General features: G+C 37.0%; 1 protein-coding gene across 1 annotated transcript in view; it reads left to right on the forward strand.

Moving 5' to 3' along the window:
• The window catches only part of RB1 (RB transcriptional corepressor 1), a 71408-nt gene that overhangs the window by 12384 nt on the left and 35611 nt on the right, over nucleotides 1–23413 (forward strand). Inside the window, exons 5-17 of the mRNA XM_005516359.3 lie at nucleotides 715–753; nucleotides 1549–1616; nucleotides 3110–3220; nucleotides 5473–5621; nucleotides 6349–6426; nucleotides 10003–10112; nucleotides 11065–11142; nucleotides 12461–12548; nucleotides 13023–13139; nucleotides 13854–13910; nucleotides 13999–14030; nucleotides 14109–14185; nucleotides 14413–14615. Of these exons, the coding sequence (XP_005516416.2) occupies nucleotides 715–753; nucleotides 1549–1616; nucleotides 3110–3220; nucleotides 5473–5621; nucleotides 6349–6426; nucleotides 10003–10112; nucleotides 11065–11142; nucleotides 12461–12548; nucleotides 13023–13139; nucleotides 13854–13910; nucleotides 13999–14030; nucleotides 14109–14185; nucleotides 14413–14615 (1207 nt within the window). The remainder of the gene's footprint in view (nucleotides 1–714; nucleotides 754–1548; nucleotides 1617–3109; nucleotides 3221–5472; nucleotides 5622–6348; nucleotides 6427–10002; nucleotides 10113–11064; nucleotides 11143–12460; nucleotides 12549–13022; nucleotides 13140–13853; nucleotides 13911–13998; nucleotides 14031–14108; nucleotides 14186–14412; nucleotides 14616–23413) is intronic.

Consider the following 23413-nt stretch of genomic DNA (forward strand, 5'->3'; position numbering starts at 1 on the left):
ATGACAACTAATTGCTACTCGCTTTAAGCTTTTTACATATATAAAGAGGGTTGGTTTACTATCTAAAATTTTTTTTAAAATTTAATATTTTGCCTTCTGAATCACAAAAGACTCTCAAATATCTCTTAAATAACCTTTGAAAGGGGTAGGAGATCACCCTTTGGTAGCTTATAGAATGAAGGCATGTATATCCAGGTTTGTTTTTGCATAAACTGAATATTTTTCTTGAAATGGTGTGTACCTAGAATAAATGGGCAACATTATACCACCAGGCTTGCAGAGACACTGAAGAAATATTAAAGATTTAATATTTATATTATATCATTATTAATATATTCTATTAATAATATTATATTTTATATTTACTCCTTTTATAGTGTGCTTTGTGCAGGTTCAGCATACTTTGCTGTGTTATACAAGACACTGAGTAACAATGTATGTACAAATCTTGTCTTTCTGGAAGAAAGCAATTTTATTATACCAAGTTAAAATTGTTTTGCTGTCTAAGTGTTGATATAAATGTACAAACAGCAACATTATTTCAGGCTTGGTGGGGTTATAGTTGATCTATTGTTAAGCTGTTCTTTGAGTCAACTTTTTTTTTTTAAAAGTTAGAAAAATGTTTTGTGAACTTAACTACTTTGAAGTCAAAGATATTGCATAGTTTGCCTGCAGAAGCATGTTAAAAAATAAGAATTTATTTTAATTTTCTAGGACTTGTGGCCTTATTTATCTGGAACAACCTAGTAGTGAGTAAGTTTGATTTTCTTAAATTGTATTTGTTAATATAAGATGTAAAGCATGATGGTATGTTATCTTCTAACCCTTCAGGACTGACCTAAGACCTAGTATGCTGTGTGTTTACTTCAGATTTAATGTGGACTTTGAATTTCAATGAGATGATGGGAGATGTACAGACTATATGTATGTTACATCTATCTATCTGTCTGTCTGTCTATCTATCTATCTACATGATCTATACATGTTATATATATTACATAAATATATTCTTATAAACATACAGTGTGTATATATGTGGATCTATATATAAGTAGATATATATCATATTGTATTTATATATATATTTATATATCTATCCCTCCTCCATGAAGTATTGCCACCCAATGGCGTATGTCTCAGCATGGTGGAAATGAACATTTGGATGGAGAGTGAGCTTCCTAATCACAGCAACAAATGAGTGTACTAAAAGATGCCTTAACAGCTCCCAAATGAGCCAGAGTTCATGCTGTGCCTGGAGAGGAGGGCATTAGTCAAAGAAGACAGCTCAGAGCAGTTCAGTGAATTGTCTACATTCACTTTCTTTTCTGAAGATGATACAGATACTTCCTGATTCTTTTTTACAGACTTAAGTTTTGCAAATGTTTCATCATAATTACAGAGGGAATGGAATGAGATTTTTAAAAGACTTAACTCAATGGGAAATGTTGCACGTTGTTAAATAGTTTCATAGTCTGAAGCACGTTTTCAAACACTGTAGTTTAAATTATTACAGAACTATCAATACAAAGTATTTATCTTTCCCTGCAGGGTTTCTGCTGAACTCAGTTCTGTATTAGTCCTAAAAAATTACTGGATTACTTTTTTGCTGGCAAAAGGTGAGTTTTGGTTAAAATACAGTAATTTTGATGAGTTTTTTGAAGTGAGTTTGTTTGTTTTACATGTCCAACATGAGACTACTATCCTTATCACAAATAAGTATTGTACAGGGCCAGAATGTTTGATTGCCTGGCTTTTATAACTACTCAATAACATTTCTTTATATGCAATTTGGCTGTTCTTCTCACTGATATACTTTATTATTTATGCTATGTATAAACATATATATTTAAGCTTTGAAAAATTTCAATGATTTTTTTTTCTTTTACTTTAAAGGTTGCTGTTCTGTATTTAAGTCTATTCTGAGGTGCTTTGTAGTCTGCCAGCATTTTAATAATGGATAATGACCTTTAAAAAACTAGCATTTTTTTAAAATAAGCTTATGTGTATAATAAGTATATATAATTTAATAAAGGAAATTTAATAATAAGGTATTATAGTAAGTCCCTGAAAACACATCCTTTGAATGCTACAAATCTTTCTTGTAAAGGTGTGAGTTACAGTTAATGTTGAGTGATGAAACGTTTAGAGTAGTCCATAGAGTTCCTGTCTCATTGTACTCCTACTAAAAGAAAGCTGTATCTCAAGTGCTGCTTAGAGCAGGTGTGTATTACCAGTGAAGTGTGTGCATCTCTGATATCAAAATCAGACTTGGATCAGCTGAGTTTTATGGAGCTTTGTCACTAGAATTCTCCAAGTGTAAGCATAAAGCAAAATCCACAAAAGGTTTTTTAGCCTTCCTTTTCTTGAGAACAAAGAAAGCTAAAATTTACTAGAAAATAGTTGGAGCTTCAGAAGAGCCTGGGCAATACTTGCTACTTCTGATAGAAAAGAAATACAAAAATTGCACATGTTAAGTAGACCACAGGTATATCTGTAGCTGTTCAAAATCACTACCGACTTCCTAAATTTCTTGTGGCAATGTACACTGTCTTGAGATGGCCCTGTAGATCTTCTCTGGCATATGAGTCATAATATGGGAAAAACTGGAATAATACAGCTCTAAAAGTGCTCTTCATGCTATTACTTGTGTGACTTTTAAGTAATTTCATAAAAATTTGACAGGCTGAGCCTACAGTGTGATAGCATGTTTTGAATTTCTCTTCACTGTATAGTAGCTGTTCCTGCTTTCTGAGTATTTAGCAGCTTTCAAAAAGCTTGCATAAGACCACAAAAAAAGAAAGCAGGGAGGAATTACACAGAAGCAAGAGGTTATTCCTTTACAGTAAAAAGAAAAATAAATCAGAGTAGAATTTTGTACACGGTAGTTTTATTTGTCTGCATGTTGTCTCTAAAGCCACGAACTGAAGTGCCATGAGTTTTAAAATAGCCTTTAAAAGACACTGTATGATGCTTTCTGAATTCTAGTGGTTGTTTTACTGTATGAACTTCCAAAGCTTTGTTTTTCAAAATTACTTCTAAAATTAAGTCAAACATTCTCAGAAAGAATTTTTTTTTTTTACCTTTTCTTTACCCTTTTAAATATTTGCAGGTAAAGTGTTACAAGTGGAAGATGACCTGGTGATTTCTTTCCAGTTGTTGCTGTGTGTCTTAGATTATTTTATCAAACTGTCACCTCCTGCTATGCTCAGGGAACCATACAGTAAGAATTTTCTGCATTTTTATTCATTAAAATAGAAAGTAAATATATTGGATTTCTATTAGTCATGCTGGCATACATAATTAACATAACAAAACTTCTTAAGCTTATTAAATTTTTTCCTGTTTTAGTTCAATTTAGGTGATAGTGAACTTGAAATCAATTACCTGAATGTGGCAGTATATTTAATATATTTTTTTTTATGTCCTCTGCCCATACAAGTTGTTCAGAGACTTGTTGAAGCAGCAAGTTTAATCTGATAGAAAAGTTCAGGTTCTGGGTAGATTATAAATGAGAACTGTTATTTAGGTTTTTCTTTATTTACAAAAGGGAAATGAAGAAGTATGACTTATTTCATTGATGTAAAACAATATGACAACAGCAGAAATTAGTGAGATACTGGACTACATAGATATTTAAAACAAATACACAATTGCTAGCAGCTCATAATAAAAGAGTAGACAAAATGTAGACAGCTTTGCATTTATTACATCCTGTTTGCTATTGGAAGTTGTCTCTATTATAAGTACAAATAGAATGGGTCTTCTCTATAAAATCTTCTATTCAGCTGTAAGTTTTTATCCATTAAGTTTTTATCCTAAAACTTTGAAAATCTCACTAAAAAAGGTAGAGAAAGTAAATATTTATAGCAACTTGCAAAGACAGAATTCTATTTGAGTTAACTGTTTTTTTCAGCAAGCTACAGAATTCATATACTGAAATATTTGGAGCCACAGGATGTGATTCACATTGTTTTTACTAATTAGTTTATCATCTGGTGAGTTCAGACACAACTGTAGTATATTTAGCCTAAATCTATTTGCTTTATTTCTTTGGCAACTAAACACCCACCTACGTTGTAATGTCATAGAATAGATAAGGTATTCACTACTATATTCTTTAAATTTTATGTTTTGGGAGATACTTATCTGATGTAGTGATTATTTGTATCAAGCAAGAACAAATAATCTTGCTCGTATTCTAATGTGAATGTGAATAAAGGGGGGGAAAGGATGGACTTAGGACAAGCAGATCCCTGCTTTCCTCCAGTAGTATTTTTAATTTAAATTTGTCCTTCCTATTAGGACAGACATATATGCTGCTGCTTATTACAGGTGTTGCAAAGCATATCCTTTTCAAAGGATACTTTTTGAATTGAAACACTTTTTGAATTGAAACTACCTCGTTTTGAATTGTGTTCACACTGATTTATTTTTTCATAGTGAAATGACATGGAATAGGAGCTCATTTTTAGAAACAGTTTGGTTCTGTCCATCTTATCTTGGAAAAAAAAAATGCTGCCACTTGAGACTAAATTGCAGATATGGGTGTCACTATTCTAAGTGCATAGCGCTGGGTTTCTACCATGGAGCTGGGTATGAACCATCAAACAGCTGTGCATTCTTTGAGAAAATAACACAATGTATTGTTCAAACCCTTGTGACCAAGAGGCTTTGTGTTGTGATAAATGATGTAAAGCTTTATGATCTGACTAAGGCTGAGGGGATTAAGATGCAACCACCCCTCCAGTGTAGTTTGCCAGAGTTTCTCAGAACAGTTGTCAAATGCAAATGAAGTTACAGGTGAGAACAGTGTGCTGATTGCAGTGTCAGGTTTAAACCAACAATATTCAGTCATATTAATGTGTGTTATTAATATAATTTGCACATTTCTACCGTTGAAGACATCTACTTTGAGTTTAACAAAATGAAATATTTTTACCTTGTTGTATAAAGGGTTTTAATACCTTCTTCAAGATGGACTTGTTTGTTTCTGCTTGTGTGTCTGAGGGTACTTGGGGAAAGTAGGAATTCCTTGTAGGACCATATTCCAGGTCTCCACCACCATTAAAGTCCTGCACTGATTTACTGTCCTTCAGCTTCTTGTTTTATACTTCTGTAAAAATAGAAGATAGTTACTCATCTGTGAAAAGATAAGGCTTTCCAAGCCTTGCAAAACAGATGCGCATTTAAAGCTACTTGCAGAAACTGCTGTTACATTCTGTGTAGTTTCTCAAAAACAAAATTCTAAATACAGATACAGGAATTTAAAAATTAACTTCCTTTTTGCATAGATTTTCTGTAATGAAGGTTTTTTACCTAGCTGAACAAGAAAAACATAATGAATAAGAAAATGTATTTAAGGGGAAGACCTGAAAAAGTATATAAGAAGTAGAATCTTCTAGGTTTAATAACTTAAATTTCTTATTTCTTAAGATGGTTCTAACCTTGTGATGGTTCTGAATATCTTTCCAGAGTCTTCTGTGTCTGCAGTGACTGTAAATGGTTCAGCTCGCACTCCAAGAAGAGGCCAGAACAGGAGTTCTCGTACTGCAAAGCAGCTTGATACCGACACAAGAATTATCGAAATCCTTTGTAAAGAGCATGATTGCAATTTAGATGAGGTGATGCCTACGCTTTAAAGTCTGATAGATCTTGCTGCTAGACTCCCTCTAGAATATGTATTTATTTAAATGGTCTTCTTTTAAAATAACATTTTTCATGCCAGCTTAACTATTCTGTCAAGTATACCTTCAGTATTGAAGGTACTTTACCATTCTATAATTTCTTTAGTAAGTAGTTTAAAAAACAAACAAAACCCACCCAAAACAAGCCCTTTGGTATGGGTGATAATTTTGCCAGGGTAACTGAATTGTGAAAAATACAATATGAAGCTACAGGCTGATCACAGCATGTAGCATATGGATGCAGGGCTGCTCTGATGTGGTTTCACAGGTGCGTCCTATGATGAGAAAATGTATGCAAAAAGCTCATTGCTTCTGTAGATCTTAAAAGACGTCATTCACCTTTTCCTCTGCTGTTAAATCTATTTCTGTGTAAAAAGGATTGATTTTTGAATATCTAGATTGATGATGGAAGCAGAAATATCAGAGGACTGGAAAAGTGCAGTTCTCTTCCAGTTTAATCACTTAGTATTCCAGCAAAGGATTGCATTTGCATGTTTACATATCACTTCTTGGATATATAACAAGTTTTGTTCTTTCATTATTGAAAACAAACCACAGTGCATTACAGAAATGTCTCAGTTTCTCCATTTAAAGATGCAAAAGCAGTGTATGCATGGCTGACTCTCTACCTTGCTAATGTTACATTTTTTCTTTTTTTTTTTAGGTCAAAAATGTCTATTTCACAAGTTTCATTCCTTTTTTGAATTCTGCTGGTATTGTAGCTTCAAATGGACTACCAGAGGTAAGTGAAGGAATTTAAGATGTGGTGGTGAGCAGACCCTGTCTGGGTGCCAAGCACCCACCAAAGCCACTCTTTTTCTTCTCTCTGCAGCTGGATGGGGAGAGAAAATATAATAAAAGGTTCATGAGTTTAGAAAAGGATGGGTGAGAGAGTGCTCACCAAATACCATCACTGTCAAAACAGACTCAGCTTAGTGATACTAATTGAATTTATTGCAAACAAAATCAGAGCAGGATAATGAGAAGTAAAATAAATGTTTAAAACACCTTCCCCTGCCATGCCCTTCCTTTTTCCCAGGCTCTACCTCCTTCCTTTCAGCAGTGCCAGGAGATGGGGAGTCAGTTTATCATATGTTCCTGCCACTGCACAAGGAGTGGGATTCCTTCCCCTGCTGCAAGTGGCAGGGTCCTTCACACTGGAGAACATCCTCCATGAACTTCTCCAACATGAGTCCATTCCACAGGCAGCAATTCTTCGTGAACCGCTCCAGTGTGCATCACTTTTCCACAGGGTGCAGTCCTTCAGGCACAGCCTGCTCCAGTGGGGGTTCCCACAATGGTCACAAGTCCTACCAGGAAACCTGCTGCAGCATGGGCTCCCTCTCTATGGGTCTACAAATCCCTGACAGGACCCTGCTCCAGCATGGACCTCCCACAGGGCCAGAGCCCCCTCTCAGGCATCCACCTCCTCCACAGGCTGCAGGTGGATCTCTGCATCCCTGTGGTCTCATGTGGGCTGCAGGAGCACAGCTGCATCACCATGGTCTGCACCATGGTCTGTAGAATTTCAGCTCTGGCATCTGAAGCACCTCCTGCCCCTCCTTCTCTACTGACCTTGGTGTCTGCAGAGTTGCTCCTCTCACATACTCTCACACCTCTTTTCTCAGACAACGGTTGCTTCTGTGTAATAAATTTTTTCCCCTGCTTAAATGTGTTATGACAGAGGCACTACTATAATTCCTGATTGGCCCAGCCTTTACCAACAGAGAGGGTCAGTCCTGGAGCCAGCTGGTGTTGGCTCTGCTGGACATGGGCAAAGCTTCTGGCAGATTCCCACAGAAGCCACCTCTGTAGCCCCTCCAAAACCTTCCTGTGCAAACCCAGTGCAAACAGTTCAACAACTGTGTTTTACTTCATGCCAAATTGCTTAAAGATGCCCTTTACCCATTGATGGAATTCTAGTAGGTTCTTCTAAGATCATCTAGCAAAATGAACTGTTTTTCAGGAATGTGGGTTAGCAGGGATTTCAGTATTCATAAAGTATATTTTGGTTATAAATTTGAATCCAATAAATGAATCTCCTGAGGCTAAACCAAGCTTTGCTCAAAGCAAAAAGCTTTTGCTCAAAACATAAGGGTTGCATATCCATGACCTTGGTAAGGCCATTAATTTAAAATACAACTATTACAATATTAGTCTCTGAAGTCACTCTATAAATGCTTAAAGTCTTAAATTATACACCTTAATTTAAATATAAATGAGACATGCTATTGTAGTGTTGTTGGAAAGATACCCAGAAGATTAGTCTGAGTTACACAACTTGGCAGAGTTTAGACTGCTGTGTCTGGGCAGAATTACTTTCATCTTGCTGAGCTGTTGGCTGAATGCAGCAGACTCTACCTCTATGCAATTGCATCCAGAGTGCATTTTAATAGGTAACTTCTTGGAGTGTGTTTGCATTCATCATTCTTAAAAGTGTGAGCTTGGCTGTGTGTCACCAATAGATGTGGTAACCTGAAAATAAGCAGCTCTGAAGCTGATCAGAGCAATGGTTCTGCAGGGTGTAACCAAGTATATCCTCTGTTCACTGTCATAGTGTGCTGGGGGTGGAACAAAGTACAGGACTCACTGAAGATCTTAATCTCTTCCTAAATTAATTTCAGGGTATCAGTAGCCTGTGTAGACTTTTTAATTTATGTATGTGTAGTTGGGAAACCCTATATGAACTTCCAGGCAAAGGTACAGCTTATTCTCAAATCAGAGGCTTTTCATCCAAGGCTGCTCAACTAAAGCACAATATCAAAATTATTAGCATAAGACTTGCTGGTGAAAATTTTACAAAATGATGCATTTGAAGAAAAATCCAGTCACATGACTTTTGCTCTTTAACCTTGAGTGCCAGAACAGAAAGTTTGGGCTCTGTTTCAGAGGTAGTTGGTTCATACATGTAATCAAATAACCAATAATCATGGATGAGATCATCAGTACAATAGCTATTAGTGGGGTACATTTAAATTGACTTTCATAAAAAACCACCAAACTTTTGAAATATTTTAATGTCCCTTTCAAAGCAAGAAAAGCTTTTGAGGCTTAATGTTGGTATTTTGTTTGTCTTTACCATGTGTTTGCTGGTCAGGCTTTATGCACTGATGAATAGATTGATACAGAACTCTTATTTTTGACTGAAGATTTCTTCCAAGTTAGCCCAGTACAGCCGTCTTGTCTAAGAGCTGCTGTTTTTTTTTAGAAATTCATGAAATACTGAATTATTTTAGTTGAAAAGAACGCATGAGCCATTAAGAAGATAACAAAAAATGAAAATTTAATTAAGTTTTTAAATAAAAATAATAGTGATAATGAGAATTGAAGTACGATCTTTGCATAGACCTAATCTCAGTTTTAATTGTGAGATCAGTTTGGAGCAAATTTAGCAAAGGTAAAGAAGAGGGTAAGGAGAGCAAAGCTGTATAGGAGGTATTTGTAACTTTCTCTCTCTTGAGACTGAGAAGGGACTAATTTGGGTTCATATGTATTGTTGCCTGTTTTTCTAGCAGGAATTTGCCAGAGCACTGCATCATTTAAAAAGTTTAAGGGCTTGGGGAGCAGATAATTGAGGTGGCTGCCTACTTCTGTATGAGCAGAGCAGCAGATTCAGAGGGCCAGATAAAAACATTTGCAGACTTGCAGTTAATGTTAGTCACTCAAAGTAAAAATAAAAATAAATAATTAAAAAAAAAATCCAATAAACTTTTCCATGCAAAGTGAAATGATATCAATCTGGGATTCAGTCAATTAAGAAACTTTGAACAGTTACTGAAGAAGCTACAGTGTGGCTATGCAATAACAAGTCTTTTTCTGTAGCAGTAGCTGTATCTCTTGAGAACTACTCCAGGGCAAATATATTAATATAAAACGAGGAAACTCCTACTGAGATAAAGAAGGTTTTAGTTTAGACCTTGTTGTCCAAAACAGCAAAGACAGGGACTGAGCCAATTGCCCAACAGCTGTTCTGAAAACATGCATTTTACATTTCCTGCTCTTGGAGACACCCCTTTCTCTGGAAGGAAAGATTTAAAAATGTGGAAATGTTAGTTTGAGTTTCAGGTATTTTTACAGTGTCAAGACCTGCATTTCATCAAAAAAATCTTATGATCTTGGATTGTTTTCTCTTATAAACAGTAATTTTCCTCCAGGTATGTTTCAGCTGTTGTATAAGAAGTAACTTTGTGAGCTCCAAGGTCATTCTTTTAGCATTTCAGCATTGTAAAAATGAAGTAGGAATAACTTACGTTATTCAGTAGATTGTCAAACTTGTTCCTGTAAAATAAATTCGGGTTTTTTTCAATGTCTTTTTGAGGTTGAAGTTATCTTGAAACAGTATGACGAGCTCTATCTCAAAAACAAAGATATAGATGCGAGACTATTTCTGAATCACGACGAGACTCTGCAGCCTGATGTCATAGCGTGGTAATATTTCCGTTTACTGCTTTCATTCCACAGTAGAGAATGCAATCTTGTGTTGCTCTCTGCCCCCTTGTGTTATAAATGGAGATCACTCTATCCTGTTGACCTGCTAGCTTTGTACTTTGGCTAAGGTATTTCCGCCATCACCAGCCTTGCTTTATATTGTGACTTCAATAATTGGGGAACATATGACTGTGGCTGACTAAAATGATTTAGAAACTCTGCTCAAACTCTTACTCTGTGCAAGGCCCTGTCATCCAGGCGAAGCTGAGGAATCACGAGGAGGAGGCATGTCATGCTAGCTGATTAGATGTGCCAGAGGTGGTGTGTCAGATTAGATGTGTCAGAGGTGGCTCTGAGCCAGCTGGCACCGAATGGTTTGGGTGGTGGATGCCCCATCCCTGGAAGCATTCAAGGTTAGGTTGGACAGGGCTCTGAGGACCCGCATTTAGTTGAAGATGTCCCTGGTCCTTGAAGGTGGATGGGACTAGATGGCCTTCAAAGGTCCCTTCCAACCCAAACCATTCTATGATTGTTTGATTTTTTTTCTTTTTCTCAGTCCTACACTTATATGCATGTGATTTCTGACAATTCAACATCTCTCTAATTTAATGTGAGCTTACCACATGAGTTTGAATTTATCTGTGCCATGAAAATACACCAATTTAAAACGGGATTAAAATTCAACTAATACTATCTCTGCATAAAAATTAAACTTTTTGTAAATAGAATTCTAGAAAAGAAAAAAGCTTGGGAGGAAACTTCAGAGGCTGTCTAGTCCAACATCTTGCTCAAGGCAGATCTACTTGGGAATTTAAACAACTGGAGTTATTGGACATCTAGATCTTCTAAAACTGTGTTACGCATTTTTCTCTTCAGGTTAATAAGTCTTCATAGAAAATGTTGTCTTTTGAATTGTATTAGTCTTTCATAAGTTTGTTTTCCATTTCTGTAGCTCACAGCTGGAGAGGACACCACTGAAGAACAATCCAGATGAGGAAATCAATATTATACTTCCACAGACTCCTGTTCGGTATAAGTTTTTGTCTTGAATGTGTTCTTTTGTTCAATATTGTAGCTAGAAATAGTCAACTTTACAGTAGTCTTTTTTTCATTTTTAAGGAACTCTGGCCTTGTTTTGCTGTTTTTTTTCCATAAACTATACTGTAGTTCTGATCACTGATACTTATTATTTATAGTAGATATAAAGCCCTCTAACAGTGGGTTAAGTAAGATTTAAGTAAGATGCTTCCTTAAAGTTCTTGACATTAAAGAAAGTACAGAAGTACAAAGTTTCTGCATTGCTAAAAATTTGAAATGTGCTAAACCAACTTGGATCTTGAGAGAAAGTCTAGTGATATTTAGATTCTCTCCATCCACACTTGGGCTTTGCTCTGATTTTTCCAAAACTGATTCTGTTTAAGGCAATTCATGTGAAGGCCTATTCACCAGCACTGATTTTGGGCTCTAGTAACTGCTTTTTGTGAAGCCACGGAAGTGTCAGTAGATGGCAGCAGAGGTTTGATCACCAGCTTAGAGTGGACGGTGTATCACTGTCTCTCCCCGATTAAACTGAACCCTGTGTAGTATATGCTGAAAGCACTATGCTTATTCCTTTGGATAACCTTATAGTGTCGTATTTCTGAACCTAGATTCATAGAATCTGCTTTAAAGCTCCCTTGAAACTGGAGAGAATCTAATAATTTTTATTAGTGGATTTGTATCTGGTCATTTATGTAGAAATTAGTATATAAAAAGGGTGTAAGTATTAATTACAAGCATAATGAGAATGGGTTGTTATGTTTTCATTTAATGTTTTTCCAGTATCCTTATGCTTCTCCTTACCATTAGGAGAGTTGAGGCAGAAGTGATTTTTACCAATACTTTGTAGAAAGTAGATTAAAGAAAAATGCATCTTACTGCTATAGTTGCAATGATTGAGCACATTCTTGTTGAGTTTGTGCTTATTTGACTGGTGATGTGAGCTAAATTGAGGTTAAATGATACAAAAATTTGAAACAGACAAACATACAGAATTCAACTTAAAACAAAAAACCACAATGAAAAATTCAGGAAGTAACAATACCATAGAAGAATCAAACTATTTCCTAGGTGTTAAGCCATTCTTTTGGTTATTAAAATTATCGCAATACATGTGTAAATAATTAGGTAAATTGCATTGTTAGAATTCCTAGTAGTTACCACAGCGCAATAGATTTTATCAAACAGTTTGTTTGATAACTGGAGTGAGAACTGAATTCATAATTTTTTTGTGTTGATTTGCTCTTCAGTTTCTGGAAACTGTGAAACAAACCTTAATGCTTAATATGCATTTTATTTTGTTTTTCCAGAGCGGCAATGAATAACATTCAGCAATTGATTATGATTTTAAACTCAGCAACTGATAAACCATCAGATACTCTCATTGTGTACTTCAATGTAAGTGACTACAAAGATTTGTGTAGGATTCTTAGAATTACCACTCAAGCAAAATATACACCTGTAGATCTGATGCACATGTTTTTGAAAAAGTACTTTTTTGTAGGGTTGGTTTAAATGTAATCACTCATTTTAGAAAGCACTTCTTTCTAACTGTTGTGTACTGGAACCTTTTAAGTGCTTAAATACTTTAGTTACTGAGCTACATATTAAAATTCTTTTATGTATGTATTGAATGGAAAAGAAAGGGGGTACAAAAGGAAAAGAAAGGGGGTATAAAAGGGAAAGAAAAAAGAGAAAAGGATGTACAGCACACTTTTAAATACTCCATTTTTTTTTATGCTGATGACCTTATTGAGAGGTTTTACAAAGGGAAGCAGGACTTTTAATCATTTAAATGATTGAAATGTTTTTGAAGTAAAATGTCTTTTCTTTGCCTTTTCTTCTCCTAATTTGCTTCCTGTACTTTTTTAGAATTGCACAGTGAATCCTAAGGATAGTATCTTGAAAAGAGTGGAAAGTTTTGACCACATCTTCCAAAAGAAATTTGCTGAAGCAGTTGGACAGGGATGGGCTGAAATTGGCTCACAGGTAAGTATTTGGGTTGAATATCACTCACTTGAGCTCTGTTAGCATTAGCTGGTGTGAGACCTGACTTAGTGGACTGACTGTCCTTATTCAGTGTAGATCAGTAAAGGTAGAAGGTAACAGTATGCTTTTCAAATTGAGGAGCACTGTAAAGATAGCACTTAAGAAATTCTTCTTACCATGTAAGAAGCAATAGGAATTGGGTGGTGTTGTGGTTTAAAATATGGAAATATGTTGGAAATACTTTATTGAAGAATGGAAACCTTTTTTGGGCAAAATACATTAAGTGAAACATATATTTGCATTTATTAGGCTAACTTGGCCTAAAACTGCCAAAGGTGACTCACTTCCTTTCAAAGTCAGGAGAGCAGCTGTACTTTCAACAAGGATTTTGAAAAATAAATCCAACCAAGTTTGCACTCAACAGTCTCCTTCCTGTCTGTCAGCCCTGCTTTTTATCCTGTTAGCTGTGAATCAATGTGAACACAATTACTGTTGTTACACTTGGTTAAATCTTCATGTGGTTGGGGTAGTCACACACCTTAGGAGCCCTTTGAGGCCTCTCCAGTGCTATTGACCAGTGGAAATGGGGACAGTGACTTGTCTATAGTGGCTCTGTCAAACACTGGAATGTTCTGGATTGTTAAAACACATGAGTCTGCCTGTTGTATTTTGTCAAAACTTCTTGTAATATTCCTGAATTTCTCATTCTAACAGAGGTACAAGCTTGGAGTGCGTCTCTATTACAGAGTAATGGAGTCCATGCTGAAGTCGGTAAGTTTAGTACTGCAATCTTAGTACTGGCAGTACCTCTAGAAATCCTAAGAATATTCACAACTGTGGTCTGATTTATTTATTTCAGGAGGAAGAGCGCCTCTCAGTGCAGAATTTCAGGTACTTGCCCCTAACTTGTTACTGAAGTCTGCTATTTTAAATCTTGCGACAAGTACTAATAACTTACTTTCTCTTCAGCAAACTTCTGAATGATAACATCTTCCACACATCTCTTCTGGCCTGTGCTGTTGAGGTTGTCATGGCTACATATGGCAGTAAGTTAAATCTAAAGTCCTTAATAGCATTGTTACTTATTGATAATTATTACCATCTATTCTAATACATAAAATAGAGTAAATAGCAGAAAAACTGCCCAAAACACAAAAAGCAACTCACTGAAAGCTGTGAGCTAACAGTGATTTAAATAAATACAAAAAAGAAAAAAACATCAAAAGTGAAAGAATGTAGTATTTGTGATAATTTTAGTCTGTTTTCCCTTCAGGAAATGCTTCACAAAGTGACAGTACCAGTGCTGAAACAGACTTGTCTTTCCCTTGGATTCTCAATGTATTTGATTTAAAAGCTTTTGACTTCTACAAGGTGATCGAAAGCTTTATCAGAGCAGAACCCAGCCTGACACGAGAAATGATAAAGCATCTAGAGCACTGTGAACATCGAATTATGGAGTCTCTCGCTTGGCAATCTGTAAGTAACACTTCAGAGTAGAATTTGTCCTTGTATAATGTGCTTGCCTAGAAAAAAAGAAGTCACACCCTGCTCTATAGAATAAGTTGTGGTCTTGCTGAGATTTGGTTCTGGGAAAATAAATTAAAAGAGTAAAACAGGATTAGTTTTGGCATGTCTTCTGGTTTTAGAAAAAGGAAGCATATCAGAGGAAGAAGTCGGCATAGGTCTGCTGATTTACATGATTGTAAGCCAGCATCATTTTACTAGTCTGGCACAAATCATAAGGGTAATACCCTTAACTGTGTTTTGGTACCAAAGTCAGCAATAAATTCTATGCTTTTATTTGAAAGTTAATTTTTATCCAGTTGCTATTCCTACTTGGCAATAGGGCCTTAGTTCTGGGCATCTGATATGTTTGCTAATAGTACTTAAAATATTGTTTTTCACTGTCCTTTGCATTTCAGTCACTTTGGTATTTTTGGATGCCATTCAAATAAAATGCTGGAAGGTTGGGTTGTTTTTTTCTTAGGCTGTATTTCAGTAAATCAAACATTTGTTTCTTTTCATTGTTTGTTACTTATAAACCAGAAACAGGCTATGTATGCCACAAAGCAGGAGACTATAGAGGCTGGTAATTTTGACTGGAGAGACATAAACCAACCATTTTAGAACTGATCTCATATCTTTTAGTTTTGGAGAGGAAGGGGTATTTTAATAGGCAGACACTATTTTAGGAAACTTACAAGCATGTGAAAGGTGTTTGTGAATTGTAACCTTAAGAGAACAAAAGACAGAGGTATAGATACCTAGCTTTGACTCTCTACAAGCTAGAAGTGGCTCCTGCTACCTTCTACAAACCAGGCTTGAAGCCAGCTTACTGATCAGTATACCACATCCACCAGTTTCTACCCAACAACTCAAACAAGGAATGCAGGATAATTTAATTGAGACCTGGACTTTCAGACTGGAAAATCCAGAGAGTTGTGTTTTCAAAAATTACGGGCTTTTATGAAACAAATGATAATGTCATCAAGAAGCACAGGATTATTCCAGTTTTCTTGAGTGCTCTGCTTGAGTGTATTTTAATGTTTTGACTCTGTCTTCTTGAGTTTCTAGAGGGACATGTTTGGCACTATTTTGGGGTGGCTGATTTGAGTGTTCGTAGCATGGAATAGTTCCATTGGAAGGGGCCTACAAAGATCAGCTAGTGCCAGAGAAGGATGTGCAGTGGAGCCCAGTGGAGGGGATGAAAAGAAATGTTCATGGCATGTATCCAGGTGCCTCACTGACCTCCATATCACCTGGTCTGGGTCTCCCCAGGCTCCAGACAGTGAATGTCTCCTACTGCTGGAGGCACCAGAGGGCACAGCAGGTTTCCCTTAAAAGCTGAGGGCAGCTGTGGCAGCCAGGACAGGAACTCCAAGATTCTGTGCTGGCCTCCATTGCCTCCTCTGGCTTCCCACAAGGGGAGGAAGGGACTGTGAGCTGTAAATGGCAGAGTGCTTAGGAGAGGAGGAGGAGGAGGAGGAGTGGTAAAACATTATCTGTACCAATATGTCTTGCTGCGTCTTTGGGTCACTGTAGCAAAGGACCTGAAGCCCACACAGAAATGTAAAGCGATGAGTCTTCTTGCGTAGAAAATCTACCCCTTCCTCATATCTGAATGTTGGCTGGTTTTGCCTGCAAAGTTTGATTTATTAGAAACAGGAGAAAATACTTACACGGCTGACTCAGGAGGCTGTTGAGGTATCCCAGAAAGGCTTAGCTGGTGAACAAAAGAATGGTTTACTGCATTCTTCTGCAGTTCCTTATCTGGGTATTGCCTCCATGCAGTGGTGTGCAAGGTTTGCAAGTGTCTGCTTAATTAGCAATTCCCTCAAGAACGGGCAGGCAATTAGAGAAGTGTAGTTCATACCAGTAAATACCTCTGAACCTCCAAACACTTGATAAAGGATTAGAGAAAAGCCAGATGCCTTCTTCTTACTCCTAAAGAATGTCTGACCATAAGTGGTTTCTTTGGGTTAATTGTAAACAGTCCAAGAAAGATGGAATCTTGAGAAAGTTCAAGTGTCCTCATATGGTTAGAGAATGTTTTTTGGGTTTTTTGTTGGGTTTTTTTTTTTTGGTTGGTTTGGGGTTTTTGTTTGTTTGTTTTTGGTTTTTATTTTTGTTTTTTTCTGGCCTAGTAAATAAGAATATAAACTTCTGAAAAACATGTATTTACAAATATTTTCTTTATGCAACTTTGATTTCCCCACTTACTTGCTGTGTATTTCTATTGAGTTCTGGTGTCCTTCACCCTCCCAGGTAGTGCGTTTCATTGCAAGGCTTGTCTGCTTCAGTCTTTGCTCATTCTCCTGACTGCTTTAAAAAGCAGGACTTCAATGAGAGATTTAAAAGGATTGAGCAATTTAATACCAAATAGCTTGAATTTATTGCAGTTTTACTTGTCATGGAGCTTTTGTGAGGAAAAATGCCTTGTATAATTTCTTTGAAAAAGGTCTCAGATGCATCTGACCTTTACATGACTTGGGAAGCTGCATGAAGTGAATGTAAAATGTTTTTTACTGTTTTCTAAAGATAATATATTACTCCTTAGCTACTCATTGAGGATATGTTTATTACTTTTGCATAGCTAGCTGATTTAGTCATCTGTGCTTTAGGAAGGAAATGAAACCTTTCTAGGCCATCCTTTCTTTCAACAACAACAGCAAAAAAGCATAACTAGACAAAATAAAGGGTGGAAACCAGTTGAAGGTTCTTCTCAATAATTCTTGATTTTAAAAAGGGGCAACTACATACTGACTAAATCATGTGAAAAATACTTCCTTTTTCTTAAATCCTTATCAAATCCTGAAAGGAGAAGTCCCATTTAACTACTCAAATATTTACCAGTGAGGTTATGATGCTTCCAGATTAAGATTATGTGGAGATCATACTAGAATATGTTAATAATGCTGCATAATTTTTATTTGCAAAATAGAAATACACTGTACAGTATTCTTTTTGTACTTTGAATCTGTGTTCACTTTCAGTATTTTGAGCACCATTTTGATCTTGTAACTTTAAAGGGAACTGAAATTACTTTAGACTCAAAGATGCTGAATACCCTTTGCTTCATTTTTATCATACTTACAGAAATATGATTTAAACCCTTCCATAGTTAAAATCTGTTTCCTATGTAAGGGATAGCTTGTTACCTGCCAGCACCGCCTTTTCCATAATTCTGTCAATTTGACCTCCCTTGTGGCCACCCAAAAAAAGTAATTGTTTTGAATATCTCAAATGAAGGTTATGTGAACAAATTCCAGAATATCTGAATTTCCCTTAGAGAATGCCCTGTCAACTGCCATGTCACATCTTTGACTGCAGTATTGTTGGTGTTCGCTGCACTTTGTTAGGAATAAGCAAGAAAGAACAGGTTTTCAGGCAAGTAAATCAAACACAAAGTCTGTCAGTTTCCAATCTATTTTGAGTGAAATACCTGTGGGGTGTTTTTTGTTTTGCTGTGCCATTCAAGGAAGTAAATGCCTGTGGAGTATCTTTGTTGCATCTGAAAAACAATGCTCTGCCTCTCAGCTTCCATTCTGCTCACAAGCTCTGAATGGGGAGGTACAAGCAAGGTGCTATGTTTTCCATGCTGCTGCTTTGAGAAAATGCTCCTTGCAAATGCCCTTTCCCATGCACAGTGTTGGGGTAGTGAAAGGGTCTTGTTCTTCTGCACTGCAGTCGGCAGGCCAACTGCAGCCTTGTCTGAAGGTAAAGCAAGTTAGAGACAGAAGCACTCCACACTTTCCTGGTAACCTCTACAGACCATAGTGTTCTGTTCTCATCCATTTGAGAACTAGGAGTATTCCAAGGGGTATTTCTCTTAGGACTGGAGTTTTAAAAGGTTATGTGGTAGCTCTTGCTGTTAACAGGGATAAGGGTCAGCTGCATCACCACCTGCAGCCATCCAGCAGCTCAGAACAGAATGTGAAGGTTCATTGTGGCAGGCTAAAGGGAATTCATTCACAGCCTGCTTTGGTCCAGTAACTTCAGCTGTGGTTTGCATGTTTGTTTTTGTGTGAACACTGAACAGATGTGAAACTGAAGCAGTGCATTGCACTGCAGCTGTCATCACTGTAGCCTTCTTTGGCTGTATTGCTCTTTAATACATGCTGTCCTAATTAGTGTTTTTATTTTTCTAAGGAGGGAAGAACACCAGTATTTTGATATATTTTGTGATTTGGAGTTGTAGTATGTTTTGGAGTTTTAGTGACTGATGCAAGATAAAGATGGCTTCATGAAGTTACTTCTAATGGTTAAAATATGAGTAGAAGTAGACAAGTGTGCTTTGCTTTATTTATAACTTCTTTCATGTAGCATTGCCTAAACTGTGCTCCATAATGTTTCTCCTTTTTTAGCTTCTTCTTTTCTGTGGTTTCTATTGTCAATTCAACATTTGCAGTGAAATCTACAGTATTGTTTTATCACACAGCATTGATTTAACATAACTCGATGTTTGCAGTAAGTATTTGTAAACTAACTGTGTAGTCAGTGTTTATACTTAAATACCTCATCCCACACCAAAGTCTTCTGTTGGTTTTAAATTATGCAGCTCACTGTGGCAGCAGTGCCTTCGTGCTCAAAACAGTGTATTCCCAAAGAATATATTATTGCATTAATATGACAAACTCGCTGAGCTGGAATAACAGCAGACCTCCTTTGATCATGCATTAAGGAAAAAAATATTAAATAATATGTTTAAGATTTGTGTAAAAAACATTTGACAAATCCAGGTCAGGGTAAAGCTGTGAGCAGTTACAGGTCAGCAAGTGCTCCTTAGTACTTTGGAATAGTACAGGCTTAGCTGTGCAGCCTCCTGGTCTTTGTACAAGGACACAGTTATTGTGGACCTCACTGTTCTCAAGTGCTTAGTGCCTGTTTCCTTGGATGTACAATTTCAAATTAGGTTTCTGTGCTCCTTGTAAGGAGGAACTGAGTACCTAGAAAGGGGAGTTAATATATTTTCTTGTGGTTTGTATCCTTCTCAGTAGGGATTTCTGTTAGGTGTGTCCAAAGTTCTACAGCTCCTCTGAATGTAGGTGTCTGCATGCAGTTTAAAATCCTCATTGGTTTTGGCATCTTAAGTGGTTCCTTTTAAATCAGGAGGAAGTAGGAATGGTTACACTGTTAACATTTGATACATTAGGTTATTGGTTAGGTTTACTGTTGCATTAAAAAATCTAAAATCTTTTTGATAAGCAGCTAAGTAAGGCAGCTAGGGCTGGGTATTTGGGGCTGAGTTTGTACTACTGGCCCCAAAGGGACAGTAGTTCAGGCTTAAGTTTTGCCCCACAGCCATCAGGGGTGTTTCCTTGGTAACGTGTTCCCTGGCCTGTTCTGGCATTTGTCAGCTCTCCTCTGGACAATGCCTAGGCAAGATTTGGGGCATGATGCAGCTCAGGGACTGTTTTCAGCTGCTGCTATGGATTAGCAATGGAGTTATGTGGGTGCAAGCTGTGCTTTGCCACTTGCCCTTGAGGCTTCAGGACAGGCTGTGGCTTGCTGTGTTACCAACCCCAGATGTAGTTGTGGGTTCAACCACGAGTGACTCCAGTGCTGGCAAATGAGTCACGCGTTCCTGCGCTGTCTTCCCTCTGGGCTGCGGGACTTGTGCACGTTTCTGCGCAGCAGCTGGCTTCTCTTGGGAGAGCTAGTCTATGTCAGGAATACTCCTTTCATGCCTGCTAAATTTTGCCTTTCCTCAGATACAGGGATACTTAATTTGTGAATGAGGGGGCAGCCTTAGGCACTAGAAAGGCGCTGAGCATGTCCAGAATGACAACATCTGCAAGCATGCTCACTGGCAGGATGCAATCTAACAGTGGGAGCTTCATGGTGTAAAGACAGGCTCCTCAGGAACTGCAGGCATCAAATTGCTCATGCAGACATCACTCATGTCTTGTGGGTTTCTGGATTTTAGGCACCTCATATCTCAACTTGGAAGTTGCAATGGGCAGTGATTTGTAACATGGAATTTTCTAGGATTTTTCTTGCAGGGGACAAAACATGCTAAGGGTCACCAAAGGATGGCTTGTCATGTGCTCACCACGCTCCTTCTGCCAAAATTACATTAGGAGTAGGCAGCTTTAACCTTCCTTCAGAAAGGAACTGAGAACATATCTGAGGTTTTCTGTCTGTACATACTAAATATATTTCTGCTTGCATCATGAGTGTGTTCCAGGAGCATGAGGGATGAGAGAGGTCACGACCACCACTGCTCCTTGGCGTGATAGTGCTAAAGGGTCATACTGATTCTGCTGCATGTGCTTCAAATTTTTTTAAGGTTATGACATTTTAGTTGTCACAGCTGTGGCTGGAAAACCTTCTGTGATTTTTGCCTTTATCATACAGGGCACATTTTTAGGAGTCTGTAAAATGATTGCTTTTTGGGTATTTGTGAAAATACCACATAGTGGTATTTTGAATATAAATATAAATATTTTAAATATTAATTTAAATATAAATATTTTAAAACATGAATATGAATACATTTATGTTTATATGCTTTTATATTTTGGCTATATATACACACAGTCTTTAATAAATGCTTAAATAAAATATGTAAGAGTGTTTAATTCATGCCTTTCTAGTACTCCTGAAGAGTTTCCTTTAATGAAAACCATGCTGTGCTTTTTGAGGGTTGAAACTTTTATCTGCCTTAACAGCTGAAGGCAAATTGAAAAACCAGGAAGAATAGCAAATTATAGTCTTCACTGTCTCTCCCATCACTTTGAAAATCTTCTTTGCCACTCCTGTTTATCGTGAAGATGACTCAAGCTGTTATTCATGCTTGGGTGTTACCATTTAAGCAAATCCTCTAGGGTGCTGGAAGAGAAGCCAGAAAGAACATTTAAAGCTGAGGTCCTGTGTTTCCTGCTTTTGTCTGTGTTTGCAGTGTGTTCACTTCTTGGTAGACACTCACAACGTGTATAAAGCACTCAGTAGGACTGGAGGATTTTGGTTATGTTAGCAGTGTTAACAGCTTTATCTGTTGCAGGTGTACCAAGTCAGCCCAACCCTTAAGATGCTCTTGCTTCAAGTACAAACACGACCAAAGGGATTACCTAAGACATGGCAACTATGCAGAATTTTCATTCTGTGACATTTAGATGCCATTCTTGATAAAAAATGTCAAGGCTTTTTTCCTACTGTATCTACTGCTTTAAGGTATAGAGTTTCTCTAATTAGGGGGATATAAATCCTGCTTCTATAACTTAGATATTTAGGTATCCACTGTACTTGAGACAGAGCTGTACTTCCAGGAAGCAGTTCATTCTATTTATTTTAAATAGGTATTTTACAGTGGGATTATTCACTTTCCACTGTCATCTGTCTCAATGACAAAACTAAGCTATAGTGTTTTTTCTGTTAAGGTTAGTAGGAGCAAATCATATGATTAATTCTACTTTTCATACTTTTCCCCCTTCCTTAATGCATGAAAGGGAGATTAGCAAGAGGTGGTTGTGTAATTATGCCTAGGTTTGCTTTAGGTGGCTGCTTGTGCTGTGTAGCTTGCCTGTAGTCGCTGTTGTGTTTTCACCTGGAGGTCATGTACCCAGGCTGTGTCAGGATCTCTCTGGTTATAGATTAACAGATTTACAGCCCTGACAGGGAGGTGGGATTGATAGGCTGTGCTCAGTGGAGCTGCCAGCTCTGTTGGTGCATCATAAAGATATCTTTCTTGTCTGTACACCAGTACCAAGCACAGACTTAGTCACAGAAATAAGTTTGCATTAACATGATAGACTTTTCTTTAGTCTGTTTTTCTCTAAGGTTGCTTGATTATATGTAACAAGGAACAGTGAAATAGTTTTCTAGGAATCCTTGCTTTTCAAGTTGATGGGGTTTTAAAAATTTTTTACTTTAGTTTTTTTAATACTGTTCCATGTTTTGGTAGTCATATTGCAGCTGTAGGAATTTGATTTTAGTCTACTATGTTTCTAGGTAGCTTGAACTTCAGCTTTTCATCCTGCAACACTGCTATATCTGCATTGTAAATTCTTTGTAGGAAGGTTTAAAGGTTGCCCATGAGAGAAAACTGCATTAGAATTCAAGGAGGTAGCTTGACAGTTCTTCAGTTCTGTAAAATCTTGCTGAATTGTGGCAAATTTGATGTGACTGTCTCCTTAAATACAAAAGTAAATAAAGTTTGGGTTAAGTTCTGTGGCTATACCCCTGTTGCTCCTTCCTTGGGTGGGACTATGCTCTCCAACTTTGTAGTTTTATAAATCTCTGTAGTGAAAGTGCTAAAATGAAGAGAATGAAGCTTCATTTTGGGTTGTGTTGCTATTGTTGATTGGTTGGTTTTGTTTTTGTTTTGGTCTGGTTTATTTTATCTGACCCAAACTCCTGAATAATTGTCACAACCTTTTATTACTCTTTCTTTCCTTATTGCTGTGTCATTTGACTCACTCTCTTGATAACTTTTTTACGGAAGATAAAATTAGTTTATGTGAAGAAGCAAAGTAGATGCCAAACAAACATTCTGATGTGTAGGTTTGGGGTTTTTTTTCCAGCTGTGTGCTCAGTTTTGAAGCTCTTAAGGTGACACTAGTATTGTGTCAAATGATAGATTGGAAGGTGTTCGTGTTTCTTTTCTTGCTGCACTTTGTTATTGCATTCATAAAAACATGAATTGGTTGGGGTTGCTTTTCTGTAGCCAAATAAGTGCTTTTGTGCCTGCTTTATACTGTGTAAATATATAGTATTTCAGTTTCGTGTTTGTATCACTATCTTACAGTAACTTTCCAGTAATAAAAACCCCACAT

Source organism: Pseudopodoces humilis, chromosome 2 (assembly GCF_049639895.1).
Source record: "Pseudopodoces humilis isolate 2021_Gansu_Grassland_sample_001 chromosome 2, ASM4963989v1, whole genome shotgun sequence".
Taxonomy (NCBI): Eukaryota; Metazoa; Chordata; class Aves; order Passeriformes; family Paridae; genus Pseudopodoces; species Pseudopodoces humilis.